Here is an 18,150-nt window from a genome sequence, read left to right on the forward strand (position 1 = left end):
GGCTGATGGATAAACATATCCTATGAATTTAACACACTTTGGTCCACCTGAAGTCAACCATAAAAAGTGTTCCCATTATATTAAGTTAACATTGATCACCATATTGAATGCCTTACTTTATTCCATGGTATCATTTCATAATAATACTGATGACAAAGTCTAAATGGATTGAATTTTGGTTTGAGTCTAGAGGACACAAATTAGCATTATTCCAAAAGTGAACAAAATACTTGGTAAAATCTTTGATACAACTCTTTATAGTTGTATCAAAGGGGCACTCGTATCATGAGGGGCACTTGACTGGAACAACTTTATAGTTGTTCCAGTCAAGTGGCCCTCATGGAAAATAGAATTAAACAGGTAGGCCTACAAGTAGAACATATGATAATGAATGTGTGTTGAATTTTTATATAATTTTGAAATTTTGTAAGTACTTTGTAACTGTTAAATGCTATTCTTGGATTAACTTTGTTATTGTTCAGTAATAACATGCTTGCACTGAACACAAAGGCTTCTCTATTTCTTCACATCTTTCAAATTGACACCTGCTCCAATGGGCGTTTAAATGTTTAATGTGATGCAAGAAACTGCAACAATTACATTAAATTCAGTACATTAGAAACTATTTTTTGGCTTGTCCGTGGAGATTTTTGGCATCAACACACAAAACAAAAAGCATGATACCCATGTTGGGTTAGTTATACATGAATTATGGCCTACTTAAATAATTTTATCTGGTTTGAGATTGGATCACAATGAGGGAGTTCCCTCTCTGGAACCGTCCCAGCACCATGTGTTCTACAACAACGCCCCTTAACCTGATACAGCTCATGAGCGCTCAACCCTAAATGGCAGATCGGATCTCAATGTGTAACAAATTGCAACAAAAGGGAAGTACAAGAAGAATGGTCTCACTCTAAAAAGAGATGCAACATACAATTGTTAAATATGTTTTGATTTACCATGATCTATTTTGCCGTTCAAGACCCGTCAGAAAATGTCAGCCTACATATGGCATTTTATGTAATCGCCTCTAAAGGCTGTTTAAGAATAGCTTTTGTAAAAAATGTATAAGCCTCCTTCCTTCAAGGCACGGATGTGTTCATCATGAGAGCTACGAAATTATTACAATTAACTGGTGTTAGTTTGAGGTTTAATGCCGAACATATACAAAAGACAATGTTTCCAAATTTTTCTGGTAATTTTACCCCGGTCCCTAACCCGACTGTTCACTGTCCTTTTCCGAATATCAAATGAATGTCGAATGTCGAATATGGAACCAACTTTACATCGGTGCTGAACCGACACACCGATGGAACCGCAAGGTCACCCTTTACTCAAGTCATGGGATCAGACAAATAAGAATTAAATTCCCACAATATACCGGGACAAATGCAACTGTATTTCGTGCCATGCTTTCTCTTTATTTTTTATTGATTGATATAGCCTATAATCCGTGCTCATTAGGCCATTATGAGTGTTTGCATTTCTTAATTCAGTGTCTGCAATTTTTTTACAGATTAGCTTGCTTGAAAACAACCTCCGTAGGTCTTTTTTTATCCTACGAGATGATCTAAAGACTAGGTAGATGTAGCCTTTTCGCGCTGCATCATTAGAACAAGATAGGCAAGCCTTGGAGCGGTATTCACACCCTTTTATTTTCGATGCCACCATGTCCCCTCCAGCATCGGCTGCAACAGCGAGTGAGAGCAGTACAACCACGGTTTTCGAGGAGGACATCAGAGAAGAGGTATTCACACTGTCTTGGCTTCTGGTTTGTGTAGACTGCAGAATTCAAATGCAGCAGACTATTCAATGCCTGGCTGACCGCTTGACAGAGTGAGTTGTTTTGCAAGTGGATTGTAGCCTTTGGACTGCTGATTGTAAAATTTAGCATCTAGTCTTATTATAGATGGTTCTATAGATGGTTCTATTGCACAAATACATTTTACTTAACACTATATGACTCTTAAGTCCTTCATTTGCAGCCCAAATCTCTATTATGGGAACGTTTTTAGGCAGTGATCTGTTCGTAGTACTAGTAGGCTACTGCTCAAATGTGCAGTGATGCCAAAATAGAGAACACATACAATCTCCATTCTCACATAAGGTTTCTGTAATTAAACGTACCAGCAAAGAGCCATGAGCAAATATATAATTACCAATAGACGTTTCAAGTGAAATGCATTACAATTTGAAATAATTTGTTTATTTGGGAGCTACGGAATACAGATCAAAATAAAATGTACAAGCTTTTATAATAAAAATGTAGGTAATTGTTGTTAGGTTAAGTAAAGTCTTTGTCCGTTTTCATATTGATGTATTATCTATAAATTTGGCACAGAAAAAGACTGAAACATTCAAAGAGACCTAAAATTCCGAACACTGTTAAATGCCAAATTACTTATTTTAGTTCTGATTCTGCCTGTGTTCATCTTTTTGCATGTTTTGACAGCAAAGGCCTCTGAAGCAGTCCCTGAGCAAAGCTCTGTGCCGGGAGAGCTTCTGGAAATGCCTGGTGCTCTCTGTGCTCATGTACAGCTGCATAGGGGCCATGGTATGGTGTCATGTCACCAAGGTAACCCGACTCACCTTCGACAGTGCCTTCAAAGGGATGTCCATGATGTACCATGATAGCCCTTGCTCTGATGGCTACATCTATATCCCTCTGGCTTTATTGGGCATGCTCTACATTGTATACCTGGTGGAGTGCTGGCACTACCATGCTAAGAACGAGCTGCAGCACAAAGTGGATGTGGAGGGCATTTATGAGCGTGTGCAAAGGATGCAACAGTCCAAACCCTGTATATGGTGGAAGGCCATCAGCTACCACTATGTCCGCCGAACACGGCAGGTCACACGTTACCGTAATGGGGATGCCTACACAAGCACTCAGGTCTACCATGAAAGGGTTAACACCCATGTTGCGGAGGCAGAATTTGAGTACAGCCACTGTGGAGTGAAGGATGTTTCGAAACAGTTGCTCGGCCTTGAGAAGTCTGCACTCACTAAGTTGAGGTTCACCAAGTGCTTCAGTTTTGCAAACGTCGAGTCTGAAAACTCTTACCTCACCCAAAGAGCAAGGTTCTTCACTGATAATGAGGGCCTGGACGACTACATGGAAGCACGGGAGGGAATGCACCTGAAAAACATTGACCTGAAGGAGTATGTCATTGTGTTGTCTGACCCTGATCACAACCCCTGGTATCTGTCCCATTATGTATTCTGGCTAGCATCCTTCCTCACTCTCTCTTGGCCTCTGAGGGTATTCACTGAGTGCCGCACGGCATACGTCCATTTCCGCGTGGAGAAGCTCTTCGGCGCGGACTACATCCCAGTGACCCCTTGCGATGAACGACCATACTGCCGCCGCATCCCCCGGGTCAACACCATCGACAGCACGGAGCTGGAGTGGCACATTCGCTCCAACCAGCAGCTGGTGCCAAGCTACTCTGAGGCCGGTCTTATGGACCTGGCCCAGTGCTCTACCGGCTTCGCCGGCTTCCGACAGAACTGCGAGCGGTGCCACCGGGCCATCAGCTGCTCCTCTGTGTTCTCCAGGAGCGCCCTCAGCATCTGCACGGGGGCCAGCGCACGCATGCCCTTCAGCTCCAGCCGCTTCTCCCTGGCGCGGCGTCACAGCTCCCGCCGCAGCTGCTTCTGGAGGAGCGGCAGCCTGGATGACCAGGAGAGCCCGAGCGAGAACACACGTTGCTTGTCCGATCGACAGGCCACTGAGAGCGAGGACCCACCTGACTATCAGGATGCCTTGTGCTTTCCCGTGCTAATTGTCCATTGCAGCGAGAACTGTCACAGCCACAGGTCCTTCCATAGGAATGGCACCTGCGTTGAGACTTCCTTATGACCTATAGAAGGCGAAATGTGTTAAAGTCTATAAAGGCAAATATGCTTAGTTGAAAACCACCAAAAACAATTCATAAGATCCTTTGGTTTACATTCTATCTATGTATTGTCAATAACAGATACAATGAAAGTATTATTCAAGTCTCTGTGGACTAAATACATATGTGAATGGAATACTTCCATTGAAGATGCATACTAGCTGACATCCACACTTATCCAAGTGTCCATATCTACCATCAGTGGACTGGCAGTACTGTTATTACATGTATATAAATTACAGTCTCTGTAAAACCATTTTTTAAATATATAGATGACACAGGAATGCAACTATTCCCCATTCACCAAATGATGAGCTAAACATTAGATTCGGAGTTCAATGATGAAATCAGTGATTAGCACAAGCCAGACAAACATTTTACAAATGTTTCTTATACACACATTTAATTAACAAACATATATATGTACCAACTATGTTTTATTGACCTTTAAAGGAACACTAGGATTAGAAACAGCGCCCCAATTGTTGTCTGAACTCCCACTCTTTCCTGCAGTTCGAGTCTGATTGATCCAACATAAGTCAAGGTGGAAGACATACCTCACCAAATACGATTGGTTTGATCAGGATTGCTGGAAAATAACTGGCTGGACCAAACTGTATCCTCCAAAAATCATAAATTGAAATTCTACTTAACTCTCAGAGGGCTTCATTAGCTTACACAACATGTTTATTGGGGACAAAACCTTTACAGAGAAAATCCTACCTAGTGTTCCTTTAATCAGATGGTAAAAATGTATTTTGCATGAAATGTTGGTATTTGGAAATTAGCCAATGTTAATCTCAATGTATCGTGTGTATGTATAGAATGCTTACTAATCCAATACACTTAAAACCTGATGTAACATTATTATGGTGTTGTGCATACAGAAACATGAGACAGCCTGTAATGAGTGTCAGAATTTGCCGACCATTTGGCCAAGATACTATTAATCACAGGTTACGTTCACTGTAAATATATTAACTAAACTGCTAAGGGATGAGGCAGTAATAATTTCAGTAAAAAAAAAGTTTGGGGGGAAAATTAAAATGTAATATTCTCATTAAAAGGAAAAATAATCAAAGATAGTATGTGGCTCACAATGGCGATAACACAATATAGCAATAAAGTATAACCATTTTGTCACTAGCATTCTGAGAAAAAGAAAATGTGTTTGCAGAAGTAATATAAAAGGTGAAGGGATAGAAGTATGTATGTTTCCTGTACTGTCAGTGGTAAGTAGATTTTAGACTGGGAAAGGTTTGCCATGTGTTAGTATTGCTAAATATTCATGTTACTCTGTCAACACTGCCATGAACACCAGATCAACTCAAATGCCCCAACCATCTCCAAATAGTACAAATATCCACGTACATGGAATTCAACTTCATATCACAATAATAATGGCATTGATAATAAAATAACTTGCAGCCTGTTTGTATATATCCCCTGCCTTGCAAGTACACACAGTGAGCAGTAAAGAAGATTCCCTCACACTGACAAGATTCTGATTGTGGGATTGTACATTTGATAAACTGAAGGGCTGTATGCCTCAATTTTTTTCCAAAGCCAGTAGCTATACTGGTATACAACTGGGAATGTGCTTCCAATTATTTGATACACATGAAGCATTTTGTACTATTGTATTAACAACATTGTAAAAATGCAGTGATATGGTTATGTACTTGAAATCACACTAGTTGATTTGCAACTGTTATGAATGTTGGTGTTCAAGCTTACAGTTTTTCTCAATCGTTAAAGTTTTTTTTAACAGTCTTAACCTTCTCTAAACTGTGAGTGAAATTGTCACTGTTTTATGGGACATCACAGCACTATTGCATGTCTGCTAAATGTAGTAACTCTACCAAAACATTAAATTAATGCTTCAAATCTTAGTCATTGTGTCAGTAAATTGGCCAATGCCAACTCATTATTAGAATTTGTTTTTTCATTGTGTGAGACAGATGTTCAGATGTTTGTCACCATGGCTGTTAATAACCCTGGAAATGTTGATATTCAAGTTTGTAAAACATTTTTGGTCACTCTGATTGCTTACTTGACTAGATCTGACATTCTGGTATACCAGAAGTTTAGTTGTGTCAGTTTTGAATGTTGTTGTGTAGTAGGCTACACTGAGCTTTTTAGATAACAATTTCAACAGTAGTTAAAAGTTTTTGAGAAAAGTTGCGGTAATATCATGCAATACTGTAGTACACAGAAAAATGAAAAAAGATTCACAATTATGAATAGACTTACATAGTAAATTTGTTCTTGTAGCAGTGTGTTACATGTAAACAGAACATTGACATTGAGAAAAACTGTAAATTGGTTGCAATTATGTACTCGGTTACTCGATCACATACAATTATGCAACTAAAAGTCAAATAAATTACCTCAAGTATGCAAAATTGAGACTGATTTACTTCCTGTTTTTAAGCATTTTACATTGAGAACACAGGGGGAACAGATTTCCCTGGAGGCCTGAGGAAAATGGTCTCCCCCTGTATATTACAGTCTGATGATTTTGGATGCATTACAGTGATGCTGGTGATGGTATTTTACGGTGATCTTTATGTGGGGAACAGATTTACCAGGAGGCCTGAGGAAAGAGGTTCCCCCTATGTTAAATGTCATCTACACATCAGTCTTTAATGCTGTGGTTCCCCCCTGTATATAACAGTCTGACCATTTATAAAGCACTACAGTGATGCTGGTTATGTACGTTACTGTGATCATTATAACAAGTTTAATCTATACACCAGTTTTATACACTGAGAACACAGGAGGAACTGATTTCCCTGGAGGCCTGAGGAAAGTGGATCCCCCCCTGTATATTACAGTCTGGCCATTATAAAGCAATACAGCGATGCTGGTGATGTATGTTACTGTGATCATGATGTGTAACAAGTTTTCATCTATACACCAGTCTTTTACACTGAGAACATAGGGGGAACAGATTTCCCTGGAGGCCTGAGTGAAGTGGTTCCCCCCTGTATAGTCTGATGATTTTGGACGCAATACAGTGATACTGGTGATGTGGACTCTCGTGGAAAGTAGGTAGAGTACACTATAAGCTAACACACGCGATTGTAAAAATCACATTTAGCTCAACCAAACAACAAGAGAAAACGTCATGATTTCGCGCACATGCAAGGAAGGGGGAACAGGGGAACTGAATTCACCGGAACACCGACAGAGGGCAGAAATATACCTCCTCGTCTCAAAGTCACTGCCAAGAAATGTAGCTACAAAGGGACAACGACAAAGTTGCTGAATGAATCCTAACAAAAGCTAAGGTAACGTTTTAAATAGTTACCTAAATAAACCAATAACTAATCATATCTGCCTCTTGTAAGGTTCCAAAATACATGACATTAAGCTAAATAACGTTTAGCCTAGCAACGCACAGGGGCTAAATTTGCTGGTAAGGGTCAAATGCAATCATGTGTAGTACGCTACTGTAGTTAGCTCTAGCTCTAGTACTGTAGCTAGCCAGCTACTCAACTATTTATTGTTAGCGCATGTCACCGTTCAAACCAAAACAAATGAAAATAAGATAGCCAGTCTTGCTAGGTAGGTTGTTAGCTCTAGCTTCTAATATCCCTGGTCCAAGCTACAGTAACTAGCTAACGCTAGCTACACCTAATACTGTACAGTACTGTTTCGATTGCCAGTTTAAGCTTCCCCAATATATAATATGGGTATTTATGGCACTGACACCTGGAGATCCTTGCATACAGATTTTCTAAGTATATAATTAATTATTGTTCCCTTTATGATTTCTGACCACAGTGTTTTGTGTTCACAGCTCAAGGTGGAGGAAAGCAATGCAGAGTTTGTTGGTACAAGCCTTGACTCTTAGGCAGTTAGGGAGACTAACTCCTCGCCAGCTTCTAACTCCGGGACACGGACTACACTGGACAGAATGGTGCCCAAGGACCATACACTCCCGCCAGGTGCTGGGTGCCACACATTTACTGTCTCATAGAACTCACAAACTTCTCATTCGTAAATTCCCAGAATTAAGATGGTCTGTTCAACACGCAAGGTTCAAAAGCAAGAAAAAAGGAGCTCCAAGGGCAACACAGAAAGAGGATGAGGAGGAAGACGACTATTCTGTGGACAGTGACAATGAAGATGAACCGGAGGATGATCCCAGTTTACCCAAGGACTACAAAGACTTGGAGAAATTTGTGCAGTCCTTTCGTTATGATCTCATTATGAAAGCTGGACTTGACATAGCACGCAAGTGAGTGTATGCATGGTATTATAATATTGATCATGTTTTGAGCAGGTTGTTGTTGTTAAAAAAGCCTACATGAATATTTGTTTTACTGAATGTACCCTTACAGTACAGGGCAAGCTAACATTTTCTGTTTAATTTAAGCAAACTGGAAGATGCCTTCTACAGCGACAAGCTTAGGTTGAATGGACAGAAACTCATAAAGAAAAGTAAATTGGTGAGTTGGCTAAGATTTTTTTTTTTTTCAAGAAAGATTCATGGAAAATTTATATAAGCTTATTTTAAGAGAGATTATTTTTTGATGAATACAGACTGTATTTACAGCTTAAATAATAATAATAAAAAAATAATGATCATGACAACAGTAAATACAATGTGCTGTAAACTTGGTTTTGATCTTTTATTCTTCCATCAGGTGAAAGTTGGGGACACTTTGGACCTTATTTTGTCTGAGAATCATGAGGCTGACACCATTACTCTCATGAGAGTGATTCTTAAGAAGATGCTGGGTGAATCCAAGGATGGGGACAAGTACAAAGTTGTTCTGAGGCGCTGGAAAAACATAGAACTCTCAAAGCAGGATGCCTTCAAGCAGTGACTTGCCAACAAACAGCAGTCTATACCAATACCTGTTGCCATTGACAACAGCACACCTTTAAGCAGCAGCATAGTTTGTCATGTCACCATGTGTGGTTTATCATAACCGATTTGAGAGAAGTTCAATCAGACAGAATTACAGAAAGTGTAATTAGGTTACATATTACTGTATTAACTGTATTAAAGGATAGGTGTTTTTTAAATGGTGAAACCAGCCTTTAGTTTTTTTTTATTAATCAGTATTATCTTTGTTTATACAAATTTGAAAATGTATAGACGTATCCAAAAATTTGACACCACAAGTACAAAAGCTATTCATGCTGGTCTTAATTGGTCTTTAATTAGAGCTCATTTGTATAGGCAAACAAAAATATTATTTCTGGTAAGCTTGTAGTAATGGTAATGTAGAAAATACTGCGCGTACTTCTCAATTGGGTTTAAAACTGCTTCTAAAATTAGGTGTCACAAGGGTACAGGTCAATCCAAAAATTAAAAGTGGGGGTCCTTACCCCCAAGCAGCTATTGTCATCATATTTGATATTCTTCTCTAGGGAACCAGAGATTGACACATCAAAATCATTTAAAGATCACATAAGATTAAGTAAGCTCAATTAAAGCCTAGCGTATCTTAATCATGGTCCTCTATATTAGCTACTGCAATATAGCTATTTCTTTCACTTAACCTGAACTCCAACAAAGGAGAAAATTGCACTGCAAGAGCACAACACTGGATAGTTATGATTTTATTACAAATAGATGAACACAATCTGTTGCCATGGTTTACAGAATTATAATACAAACTTCTATAAGAAGGTATAACATAAATATTGTTAAAAACAGTGGTGGCACATTTGCTACAACATGTTTGTGATGAAAAAAAAGTGACTGGTTTGGGATCACTTTATATCTAGTGACTTAACTAATGTTACTACAAATATATTGTTATTGTTTTTAAGGCTACAGCTTATCAACATGGTGAGTTAGATTAGCTAACGACAGTATTCTTTTGGCATACAAATATATGCTAGTCTTACCATTTTTATCAAACGATAAGAGTACTTCACTACACTTTGTAGTCAAAAATACAAATACATCCAATAAGAATAGACTACTGATGGTAAGTCATAAAGATTAAACAAGATGACCTCACTTTACATAGGACAGTGTGTGTTAAGTTTCCACTATGCTATTCAACGTATATATACTTGTGCAAAGTTCATAAAAAAAGTAAAGTGTTGCCTGTTGGCACAGCGTTGTGACTAGGACACAGTACTTGATCTCTTGGCCTTCTTCAATATGTCACATTTTTTACGGTTGGGTCGCCGGCAGCGTTCATCAATGCTTGGCACACATTCATAGTGCCAAACTTCCTCCATTTTGTCTACAGGATACACAGCCTCTACATAGTGCCGTATGAGCCTGAGGCGCACTGGGTCTAGCTGCTTCTTGTTGCACGCGCCCGAGTGGTTGTACTGAAGCCGCAGGTTCTCCTGGGTGAACAGCTCAGGGAAGAGGCGCACAAGCAGGCGAGCTGCAAAGTTTCCCACTGAGAGACTCTGCTGGACGATTTCCCGCACCTCTGTGTCTGAGAGCAGGTAGACAGAAGGCACAGGGAAGTCCGGTATTGACACAGTCAGTTCGTCCAATGGAATCTTGCAGAAGTCTTTGCTACTTTTCTCAGGAGGTAGAGGGGGCATATCAAAGTCCGGATTCTGCAAGTTATCTGTATTCAGCTGGTTCTCTTGGCAAACCATCAAGAAGTCTCCAGGCTCTTGTTCGTAGTCTGGAGGATAGACTTTGCGCTGCTGCTGGTACGACCTCCTCTGTTCTGTGTCACGTCGCCGGCACCGCTCGTCCAGTTTACCCACAAACTCCAAAGTCCAGACCCTGTCATTCTTGGCTCGTGGGTACAGTAACTGTACATAGTGGCGAATCAGGTTGACTCGGACAGGATCCAGCTGCTTCTTCCCCAGAGAGCCGCTACAGTTGTAATGCTTCCGTGCGTTCTCATAGGTGAAGAGCTCGGGAAACATCAATACCAACAGGCGAGAGGCAAAGTTACCTATCGACAGGCTGCAGTCATAGTTGTTCCTCAGCTGCTCCTTTGACAGCAGGTACTCCTTAGGAACAACAAAACCTGGCAGAGGCACCTCCAGTTTGTCAAAATCGACTGGGCTGAGCAAGGACTTTTTAGACTTCCGAATTGGCCTTTCAAAATCACACAGGTCACTAATCTTGATGATGGAGACGTCGTCAGGAAGGCTTGTGGAGTCATAGCTCTCATCATTTAAATGATCAGGTTCACTGCTGTTGCTATGAGGACCCTCCAGGGCATCCTCCATACGCTGGACACATACCTGCAGCCAGGTATCTTCAGGGACTTCTGGGAAGTTTGCCTCCATATACTTCCGAATGATCTCGATTCTGTTTGAGTCCAGAATCAACTGTCCCACACTACTGATACCACCCTGACCCTCTGACATTCTTCCCTCATCAAACACCTCCGGGAAAAGACGATTGACAAGAAAAATAACAAAGTCCTCAGGTGAGGAAAACTCATCAAGGTCCTCCCTGATCTGAGTGTCATGCACCAGGTCCGAGACAACCAGGTTGTTTTGGTGTCCATTTGTGTCTAGTGACAGGTGCTCTTCTTGACCGTCTTCGTTGATGAAATGGCAGGTCTCAGCCTTAATATCAAGGCTTGTGACTGTCTGTTTCCTGCTTGGCTGTCCACTCTCCATATCCTTCTGAGCCCAGAAGCTATTGAAAAAGTCATTGATCTGTAAAAGGCATTCATCCTGCCAGATATTGTTATTTTTAACCAGAGGGAAGCACACCTCAACGTAGTTGCGTATGAGCTGCAGGTGGAGAGAATCCAGAGTTCTTTTGCTGGCTATGCAGCCGTGGGTGCATTCCGTGCCCTTAAAGAGCTCAGGGAAGAGATGAACCAGCAGTCTGCACCCCAGCTCACCCGCAGTCGACGTCTGCTCCATGAGCTGCCTCAGCTCTTCGCTTGTCAGCAAGTACTCTGGTGGGGGCTGAAACTCTGTCACCATCTCTGAGGGTTTGATTTGTTTCTTGATGCGCGTTACCTCCAGCGAGAGTAGATCCACCTTGCTGTGGAGCTGTGTCATGCTTGAGTTCAGAGTATTAAGGATAAAAAACATTTTTTCTATCAACGGGTAAAAGTTGGAGTCTGTTGAGGATGCAGAACCTAGTGTCCCACCCACGGCAGGGAGGAGAGGTTCACACCGGCTGTGCTCTCCCATGGAGGGCAGCTTTGGGGATAAGAGGCCACTGTAACTAAGCTTCACTCCACCCTCGTGGTGTGTATGTGGGTCTAGGCTTGACGTGACCCTCTTTTCTGTGATCCTGTGAGAGATACTGTAGAGGGGCTTCCTGAAAGAGACCCTAGTCTTCTCCTGGTTGAGGTCTTTCTTCTCTCCAGCAGTTGTAAGGCAGAGGGGCTGAGGCCTGGGGACATCCTCAGGCAACTTTTCCATTAACTTTTGCCCCTGGAACAAGAATAATATGTATGCATCAAGGACTTGATAAATATTTACACGTTGATAAAGAGTGTAAAACTCATTAACTGATATGCAAATAAATATTTAGCTTTACCATACATTAAATGTCAATCTAGAAGACAACTTTTAGTATTTATGTTCAATTTACCTCTTGAGAGACCCTAACTCTCTTGCTACTGGTAGGCTGGCCCACTTCAGCAATTATAACGTCGGAGTCCGTCTCTGCAGGACGTTTAGTGGCCTCACTAGCGCCATGAGACCATCCTCCAGGGGCTTCAACTTTCTCACAAACAGCACATTCCTCTAGCTCCTTCTTAATCTCTTTATTTGGGCTTTTCTCTAAACAGACACACGCACACACAGAAAGAACAACATGTCAATTTAGGATTTTACTTAAAAGTACATTAATCCTTTCCTGACAATGTTTAGGCTACATAAGTATAAAGGTCTTACCCTTCTCAAGCATCTCTCTGCCTGGGGGATCCCCATGCTCGGAGAAACTCATATCCTAGAGGTACATTGAAGACATATTTTATAGTTTCTGATATTAAATTAGTGGCAAAAACATTGTACTATTCGTGTACAGGCTTATTGACAACTATTCCAACAATAGTAATGTATGTTCATTTTAATTTCTTCATTTTCAATTCAATATTGTAGTTCATAGTTACAGGATAGCCTACTAAATGAACCCATAACTCTACAGCTCAGTAGCCTACTTTTGCTTTGTTGTAATGCAACTGAAAGGTTGATGTAATCAGGGCAATACCTAAACTGTCCTGAATTTACTCAAAGGAAAATGACTCAAAATCACAAAATCAGATCTAAGTCTAATAGAGACGTTATTACTTCTGCTCTGATGTTACATCCACTTCCTCATTCCTCCACTAGAAGCCCACTAAACCAAAACATGAGAAGAGAACACAGCGGTGTCATACTTTTTCACTTTAACGTTCCAAGTCCTCTCGACAATTGACCAACGCTAGTAGCCGTATGATGCACAATCTATATAAATCGGACTATATACTAACCAACTATTTGATATTGAGGGTTAGTAGTTAGCTAGCCGTTTTGTTTATTGAATTTTATGACGCGGCAGTGTATGCTACTGTTGAGGTTAACGAGTTTTCCCCACTCTCGGTGGAATAGCCTGAAACTAGATTGAATCGTCGGTGCAAGCTCACCTTTAAGATTTCATGCAGTCCTTTAGGAACATTGAGGGTGGGGTGAACATTTCGGCAGATAGTCTGCTGGGGATTTTATTGCAAGCTAGCAGCACGGATAGATGTTGTTCGTGTTCCTTTATTTTTTTTTCTTTCCTGTGCCCTCTCGCGTGACGTGACGGCGCGCGCCCCTGCTGTGTCATTTCCGCACAGCTGTGCGTGGATGTGTCCTGTGTGGGTATGGTGTTTGCAGCGGTACCCTGAGTAAAATCTCTAGTCTTTTTTTTTGTGGGGGGGGGGGGGGGGGGGAGTTCAAGTTTCTGAACGTGGGACAAGACACCAAATACTAAATATATGCTCAGAGTTATAAAATATAGATAGTAATTTAAGTATCATCACTGAATAGCCTAGATACAACTTTATCTTAATCAATGATATTTTGACAATTGTTAATAGGAATTTGTTTTTGTTTATCGTAACTTTTCTTGTCTTTATTAACCTAACCAATATTTGCCTATTATGTCTTCAGATGTTTAGAAGTACAGTCTACTGTGACTAATCAGACACCACATTGCAGCTGTGTTTGGTTAAATGTATTTGATCCTCTTGCATCTGTATGACAAAAAGTAAGTCTACATCCTGCTTGGATGTCGGATCTTGCAGTTTTTCATTTAAATCTAGATGATTCAGTGTAAAATAGCCCCTGATAATTGGAGTGAAAAATATTCAGTATCAAACCATAGTTTTCCTCAACAGTGGTTTATATATTCCATAAAACTAGAACTGTAATGCTAACAGTGTTATGGTGTACGTCACCACTCTGTGGATATGTAGACAATTTCATACCAGAAAAAAAAATAAAAAAAAGAATTTAGTGGACAGTTTGACCAAATAGTCCTGTGCCCAAGTTTTGGGAGTTTTTTGGGGGGAACATCTTGTATCATTGTAAAAAAAAAATACCTGACCCCTTAAGAACATACATATTAAATGACTTAAACAAAATGTATTGTACTGTCAATTATATTATTATTTAATCCAAACTTCAAATCTTAACAATCAGGCATCAGGTACTTTGTCTTCCTATACCTCTTTCAAGAAATCACAGCCTTGTCTGTCTCCTCTTCCTCCCTGAGCCTCTTGGTGGTTTTAGACAGAGTGGAGAGGTCCTGCAGGCTGCTCCTGGCTATCTTCCAGGAAGGCCCAGGCTGGGGACTCTTTCCAACCCAAGGCTTGCTGAGTCCAGCCTGGGGACTGGGGCTTCTGAACTCCTCCCTTCCCCTCTTGCTAGCAGGCCCAGACTGCCTCTCCTCTCCCCTCCAAAACTTGGTGGGTCCAAGCAGAGACTGAGCAGTGGTGGATCTATGGTCTTCTCTCCCTCTTTTCCTAGGAAGACATTTCTTCTCTTTTCCATCCCCTTTCTTAGTGTTGGAAAAACCATGAGAAGTCATGGAAAAGTATGACAGCCAGACTGGAGGCCAAGGAGCCGTAAAAGGCTTCTGCACCAGTGCTTCGGTTGGCTTTTTCATTCTGAGAGCCTCGTAGATGATGCTACAGCCCCTATGGAGCTCCCAGCTGGATATCAGGTGAGCCTGAAGGGCAGTCAGACATGGACACAGCAGCTGGCACCCAACACAATGGTAGCACGTTTCATTAGCTATCTGCTTAGTGAAGTTCAGGATATAGGAGGCTTGGAGATGCTCGGTGCCAGGCTGAAGCAGCTTCACATCCAGCCCTCCTGAGGAGATGATGGTCTCAGGCATCAGCTCAGGAGACTCCCAGGGCCTCAACCCACAGTACACAGAGGTAGTAGCAGCTTCACTGGCTAAGTGGAGGAGGAAAGAGTAAGAAAGAAATGGTAGATATAAGATGGTGGTTGTGTGGGTCATGCATCATTCATATACATATTCTGTAATTTTTTTGTGAATAAGAAAAACTGTTTAGGAATGACATCTTTCATTTACCTGAAAGTAGTTGCAACAAATAGCCACCCTCCGGTCTATCCCAGACGGGGGCAGAAGGAGGTGTAGGGGGATTACAGGGACAGATTCTGCTGTTGGTGAGGGGAAGACGGGAGTACGAGGGAAAGTCCTCCAATTTATCAAAGGAGTATTTGCGTCCAGAAAAATTGAGTCATCTGTGAAATACAGAAAAGAAATGATGCTGATGAATGTACAATTATACATAGAATGTATGTAGAATGAATGTATAACACGTTTTATAAAGAAAGCCAAATCAGTGCCTCATCCATACCTTGATCCCAGTTGTGGCTTTGGTCAAAGTTGTTCATTATGTATAATGCTTGCTCTGTTAATATTACTAGTGTTGTAGTAGCTGTTAGTGGCCTTCTTTCGTAAAAACCACAAACATTTAACAGAATGTTGGGCTCTGATTTTAAAGTTTAATTATGACTTCATTACTTTACAATTCACTGCAATTATGACATCACAGGCTTCTTAGCATGATGCAATGACATGTAATGTCTGTTATTAATAAACACATCAAAAACAATTTGCAGCACAAGTTTCCACAACTAAACAAAATACAACTGATAGGTTTACATGCAACCATGGATTCCTCAGACAGATTCCAATGATCATGAACACAACAACCATCAGCAGCTGCTCAAATGTTTACAGGAGAACATGAGGTTGCAGGTTCAAATCCCCCTTCGTATATCACATCAGATAAAAGTGTCTCAATCAATACATTATTATTCCTATGATAACAATATCCAAGTGGCCTCAACAAGCATCCCAAGTCAGCATGGATAATTGGACACAAACCAATGTGCTCACCAGAGACAGACTGGCACAACTGAGAGAGGCACCTTGTGGTAATCTGGCAGGAGGGTTGGTCAATGTAGCCACTTCTACAGACCTCTGTTCCTTTGACGCCCCCCTGTGGAGGCCAGAGAGCTTGCAGCCAGAGAGGAGGAGTCCAGACCCAAGGTTGGGCCCATCCAGGCCAGAGAAAGAAAGGCAGTTTGGGCCCTCCTGTTTGGAAGAGAGGAAAAGGTGGACTGGGCTGTCCAGGAAGACAGGTATATCACTCCAGAGTACACCTACAGTATCAGGTCAACATTACCAATAAGTGGCACAAGGAGGAAAAGTCCAAGGAGGCTGGTGTCACTACCCCAGGCCATAAAAAAAAACAGGTAAAGAAAACACATTGAGCCAGGTGACCACATTCTAGAAGATCATCATAAAGACCTGCATGACTGAGACACCTCAGGAGGCAACTGGGTAAATGCCATTTAAAAATGTAGCCTTGAAAATGCATAGGGATACATAGTTAATGTACATGTATTTCTGAGTTATTGAAACTGTCAGCAAAGTTGATTAGTAAACTGATTTCAGCACCACGGACAGGTCCTGGGTGTTCCCCCGTGCACCTGAACAGCATACATAGGCCTACGTGTACCTTCACTGAGATTGGGGCAGTTTTCAAAACATTTTGTAGGTCTATGCATGCTACATCTAAGCGTGTTATTACTCATAACATTTCTCACTAGGCACAGCTGTAAAAAAAATATATAAAAAAATAACATGTGTAGGCCTAAGCTATCAATTAGAAATGTGTGGTTGATGTGCTAGACACGACCGCGACTTTGGTCAAAGGAGGCTATCATTACAATAACAAGCACGAAGGCACAACTTTTCTCGGAAAGGATCAAACATGTGACACCACTGTGGAAATGAGACAGTCGTATAATGGCTATTTTAATAAAAATATTTAATAGAATAATTAGGCTACTTTGCAACATTGAAAGAAAAGCGGAATCCCAATGGTGGAAACCCTTCTTTACGTTTTAGTTTTTTGTTTAACCTTCGTGCTGCCTTCGGGTCACATGACCCAAAGGTTCATAACGAACCATCGTTGTGTTTACCCAATTTTACCCAATACAAAAACAAATAAAAATAATTTTCTTTTAACCTTCGCAATGTGGGGGGTCTGAGACAGCCCAACGGTTAAAAGAAAATGCTTCACTTTGTTTTTGTATGCGGTAAAGTTGTCGCAATACGACGGTGGGTCACACGGCTGATGGGTCAGAACGACCCGAAGATAACACAAGGGTTAAGAGATTATTGACACACTCAAGAAGCCGATGTCTGTCACCAACCACAAGCGTCTCAGTATGGGGAGGATATAACAAGAGAATGTAACTGCTGTTACGATGGTGCAATAGTCATTATTTGGGTAATGAGCTGTCTCAGTGGCAGTCTTATCTGTCAGGCAATGAAGCGTGAGACCTGCGCGGAGAAATCCATGTCGGGGGTCACTCGAGCGAGAGCTTGCGACTAGGGGCTGGGATTCAACACTTAACACTGAGCAGAGCTCATTAAAGTGTCATTTTTGGGCAATATGCTCGTGTCTGCAGAAGAGAGAAGAGCATTTTGTTCCTATTGGAGTGAATCATTTCATCCATCACCGTCAGCAATGTGATGACATTAACAGGTGTTCACCGATAGGTCATTTATAACGAGACTAATTGAGAGTGTAACATAATTTAACAAAATTGTCGATTTCCTTTTACACATCCGCTAATTGTTCCGCAAAAAGATTATTTGCAAAGGTCTTCGGCAGTTTAACACGATTTCCAACGAATCTCTATTGCGATCTTGCGCCTCACATCAATCCAACGTGTTTTTTTCATTGTTTGGTTGTACCCGTCCGTGGCTTTGCTTTACATTCATAAATGGGAATTCACTCTATACTACTCA

General features: G+C 41.1%; 4 protein-coding genes across 6 annotated transcripts; 2 read left to right on the top strand and 2 right to left on the bottom strand.

The window, feature by feature from the left end:
* The first annotated feature begins 1,261 nt into the window (after window positions 1–1,261).
* On the top strand, window positions 1,262–4,546 carry tmem151bb (transmembrane protein 151Bb). The gene is made up of 2 exons (XM_062469215.1): window positions 1,262–1,750; window positions 2,456–4,546. The coding sequence occupies exons 1-2, from the start codon at window positions 1,673–1,675 to the stop codon at window positions 3,863–3,865; spliced, it is 1,488 nt and encodes a 495-aa protein (XP_062325199.1). The 5' UTR covers window positions 1,262–1,672; the 3' UTR covers window positions 3,866–4,546.
* Window positions 4,547–7,038: 2,492 nt separating this feature from the next.
* mtres1 (mitochondrial transcription rescue factor 1) lies at window positions 7,039–8,950 on the top strand. 2 transcript variants are annotated; one of them, XR_009931364.1, is made up of 5 exons: window positions 7,039–7,195; window positions 7,708–8,148; window positions 8,287–8,359; window positions 8,558–8,834; window positions 8,874–8,950. XR_009931364.1 is itself a non-coding variant. In XM_062469217.1 (4 exons), exons 2-4 carry the CDS (start codon window positions 7,727–7,729, stop codon window positions 8,738–8,740), a joined length of 678 nt encoding a protein of 225 aa, XP_062325201.1. In that variant the 5' UTR covers window positions 7,039–7,195; window positions 7,708–7,726; the 3' UTR covers window positions 8,741–8,950. The 2 variants fall into 2 exon arrangements, 1 of the variants encoding a protein (XP_062325201.1); XM_062469217.1 differs by having other exon boundaries at window positions 8,558–8,950.
* Window positions 8,951–9,067: 117 nt separating this feature from the next.
* On the bottom strand, window positions 9,068–13,606 carry bend3 (BEN domain containing 3). Its single transcript, XM_062469214.1, has 4 exons — window positions 13,451–13,606; window positions 12,720–12,774; window positions 12,415–12,605; window positions 9,068–12,254 (listed from the first exon to the last, which is right to left on the bottom strand). The coding sequence occupies exons 2-4, from the start codon at window positions 12,769–12,771 to the stop codon at window positions 9,999–10,001; spliced, it is 2,499 nt and encodes an 832-aa protein (XP_062325198.1). The 5' UTR covers window positions 12,772–12,774; window positions 13,451–13,606; the 3' UTR covers window positions 9,068–9,998.
* Window positions 13,607–14,460: 854 nt separating this feature from the next.
* On the bottom strand, window positions 14,461–17,247 carry LOC134027076 (uncharacterized). 2 transcript variants are annotated; one of them, XM_062470214.1, is made up of 3 exons: window positions 16,257–17,247; window positions 15,391–15,563; window positions 14,461–15,251 (listed from the first exon to the last, which is right to left on the bottom strand). In XM_062470214.1, exon 3 carries the CDS (start codon window positions 15,187–15,189, stop codon window positions 14,521–14,523), a length of 669 nt encoding a protein of 222 aa, XP_062326198.1. In that variant the 5' UTR covers window positions 15,190–15,251; window positions 15,391–15,563; window positions 16,257–17,247; the 3' UTR covers window positions 14,461–14,520. The 2 variants fall into 2 exon arrangements, with proteins under 2 accessions (XP_062326198.1, XP_062326199.1); XM_062470215.1 differs by having other exon boundaries at window positions 16,225–17,247.
* Window positions 17,248–18,150: the final 903 nt, after the last annotated feature.

The sequence above is a fragment of the Osmerus eperlanus genome, chromosome 9, assembly GCF_963692335.1.
Source record: "Osmerus eperlanus chromosome 9, fOsmEpe2.1, whole genome shotgun sequence".
Lineage (NCBI taxonomy): Eukaryota > Metazoa > Chordata > Actinopteri > Osmeriformes > Osmeridae > Osmerus > Osmerus eperlanus.

What these genes read in the sequence shown, in the direction of transcription:
- tmem151bb (XM_062469215.1), top strand. Translation starts at nt 1,673, where the DNA reads ATGTCCCCTCCAGCATCGGCTGCAACAGCGAGTGAGAGCAGTACAACC. An exon ending in AGGAGGACATCAGAGAAGAG is followed by an intron (nt 1,751 to 2,455) that starts GTATTCACACTG and finishes ATGTTTTGACAG; the next exon opens with CAAAGGCCTCTGAAGCAGTC.
- mtres1 (XM_062469217.1), top strand. Translation starts at nt 7,727, where the DNA reads ATGCAGAGTTTGTTGGTACAAGCCTTGACTCTTAGGCAGTTAGGGAGA. An exon ending in GGACTTGACATAGCACGCAA is followed by an intron (nt 8,149 to 8,286) that starts GTGAGTGTATGC and finishes GTTTAATTTAAG; the next exon opens with CAAACTGGAAGATGCCTTCT. An exon ending in TCATAAAGAAAAGTAAATTG is followed by an intron (nt 8,360 to 8,557) that starts GTGAGTTGGCTA and finishes TTCTTCCATCAG; the next exon opens with GTGAAAGTTGGGGACACTTT.
- bend3 (XM_062469214.1), bottom strand. Translation starts at nt 12,771, where the DNA reads ATGAGTTTCTCCGAGCATGGGGATCCCCCAGGCAGAGAGATGCTTGAG. An exon ending in CAGAGAGATGCTTGAGAAGG is followed by an intron (nt 12,606 to 12,719) that starts GTAAGACCTTTA and finishes GTGTCTGTTTAG; the next exon opens with AGAAAAGCCCAAATAAAGAG. An exon ending in GAGTTAGGGTCTCTCAAGAG is followed by an intron (nt 12,255 to 12,414) that starts GTAAATTGAACA and finishes TTCTTGTTCCAG; the next exon opens with GGGCAAAAGTTAATGGAAAA.
- LOC134027076 (XM_062470214.1), bottom strand. Translation starts at nt 15,189, where the DNA reads ATGCCTGAGACCATCATCTCCTCAGGAGGGCTGGATGTGAAGCTGCTT.